The sequence below is a fragment of the Cyprinodon variegatus genome, unplaced genomic scaffold (assembly GCF_000732505.1).
Source record: "Cyprinodon variegatus isolate N-32 unplaced genomic scaffold, C_variegatus-1.0 Scaffold2853, whole genome shotgun sequence".
NCBI lineage: Eukaryota > Metazoa > Chordata > Actinopteri > Cyprinodontiformes > Cyprinodontidae > Cyprinodon > Cyprinodon variegatus.
The window spans coordinates 7,364-8,568 of NW_015153306.1; the positions used below are offsets into that span (position 1 = coordinate 7,364).

At 48.7% G+C, this 1,205-nt stretch overlaps 1 protein-coding gene across 1 annotated transcript; it reads right to left on the minus strand.

Annotated features, from left to right (window-relative positions):
- Positions 1–621: 621 nt before the first annotated feature.
- On the minus strand, positions 622–1,158 carry LOC107081073 (CCAAT/enhancer-binding protein zeta-like). Its single transcript, XM_015369290.1, has 3 exons — positions 1,019–1,158; positions 831–937; positions 622–752 (listed from the first exon to the last, which is right to left on the minus strand). The coding sequence occupies exons 1-3, from the start codon at positions 1,126–1,128 to the stop codon at positions 685–687; spliced, it is 285 nt and encodes a 94-aa protein (XP_015224776.1). The 5' UTR covers positions 1,129–1,158; the 3' UTR covers positions 622–684.
- Between the last annotated feature and the right edge of the window lie 47 nt (positions 1,159–1,205).

Here is a 1,205-nt window from a genome sequence, read left to right on the forward strand (position 1 = left end):
CAGTCGGGAGAAGAGCAAAAACATCTTTTCCTCTGAGAAAAGCCTCCAGAGCAGTGTTTTGCTCTTCTTTCAGTGAAGAAATACTCTGTAATTCCCATAAAACTTGCTCGATAGCCATGCTTTCTTACTTAGAAACGTGTTCAAACTATTTTTCCAAGCGACAAAGTAAATAAAGCCGAGCTGCTCTCTCTGCTACAGAGCAGATAAACAACCAGAGCGTCGAACAAGTGACGGCTTTGGGAGATCGAGGTAAAATGATCCATAGTTATTTTATACGTTTTTATTTTTATTTTAAAAACTACGTGAAAATGAAGGAAATATAGAAACAGGAAAAGTCAGTTAATATGATTAATGGAAATAAAGTTCTTTCCCTTTAAGATCTCAGGAGCGTCAAAATGACGCCTAGCTTAGTAGCTTAGCCTTATGTAGCATGTTAGCTAATGCTAGTTAGCAGGTGCTGCAGTTCTGCTCCAATTCATTTGGTTCTGGAATTCTGGACCCAGTTTGGTAAATTGGTCCCGGTTCAGGAGCTCCTAGACTCTGGGAAAAGGTCCGGTTCTGGTTTTGATCTGGGCCAAATGGACCGGCACCAGTGGTCCTGACATTCCTAAACACAATTCCCCTGAACTGGATCAGAACCCGTTTGCTGACTGAAACCCGAACGACTGGTTCCGTCTGGAGAACTCACCCTGCGAAGTCCAGGTCGTCATCATCCGGCATGTCGATGAAAAACGAGTCTCCTTCACAGGAATCTGTTTGGGTCACACAGAGTTCTGATCAGGTTCTGGTTCACTGCAGGAAAAACGAGCCCGGTTCTGGTTCCGTCTTACCCAGAACCTTCTCAAACTCGTCGTCATCGACGTCTTCCACGCTCTCGTTGTCGCCGTCGGCCCGTGGGCGCCGGTTCTTATTCTCCTGCTGCCGTTTCTTAAAGAAGCTGCGGAGCAGAACCAGAACCCGTTCAGGTTAGGCGGGTCGGATCGGTTCTGGACCGGACCGGAGCCGCCGAGAGACTCACCGGTAGAAGAAGACCTCATCCACGGGGATCTGGCTCTCGTCTTTCGACAGGAACTCAGCGCAGTTCACTGGTGGAACAAACAGCATGAGAAACGGGTCAGAACCGCTCATTCCGGGCCAGAACCGCTCATTCCGGGTCAGAGCCGCTCATTCCGGGTCAGAACCGCTCATTCCGGGCCAGAGCCGCT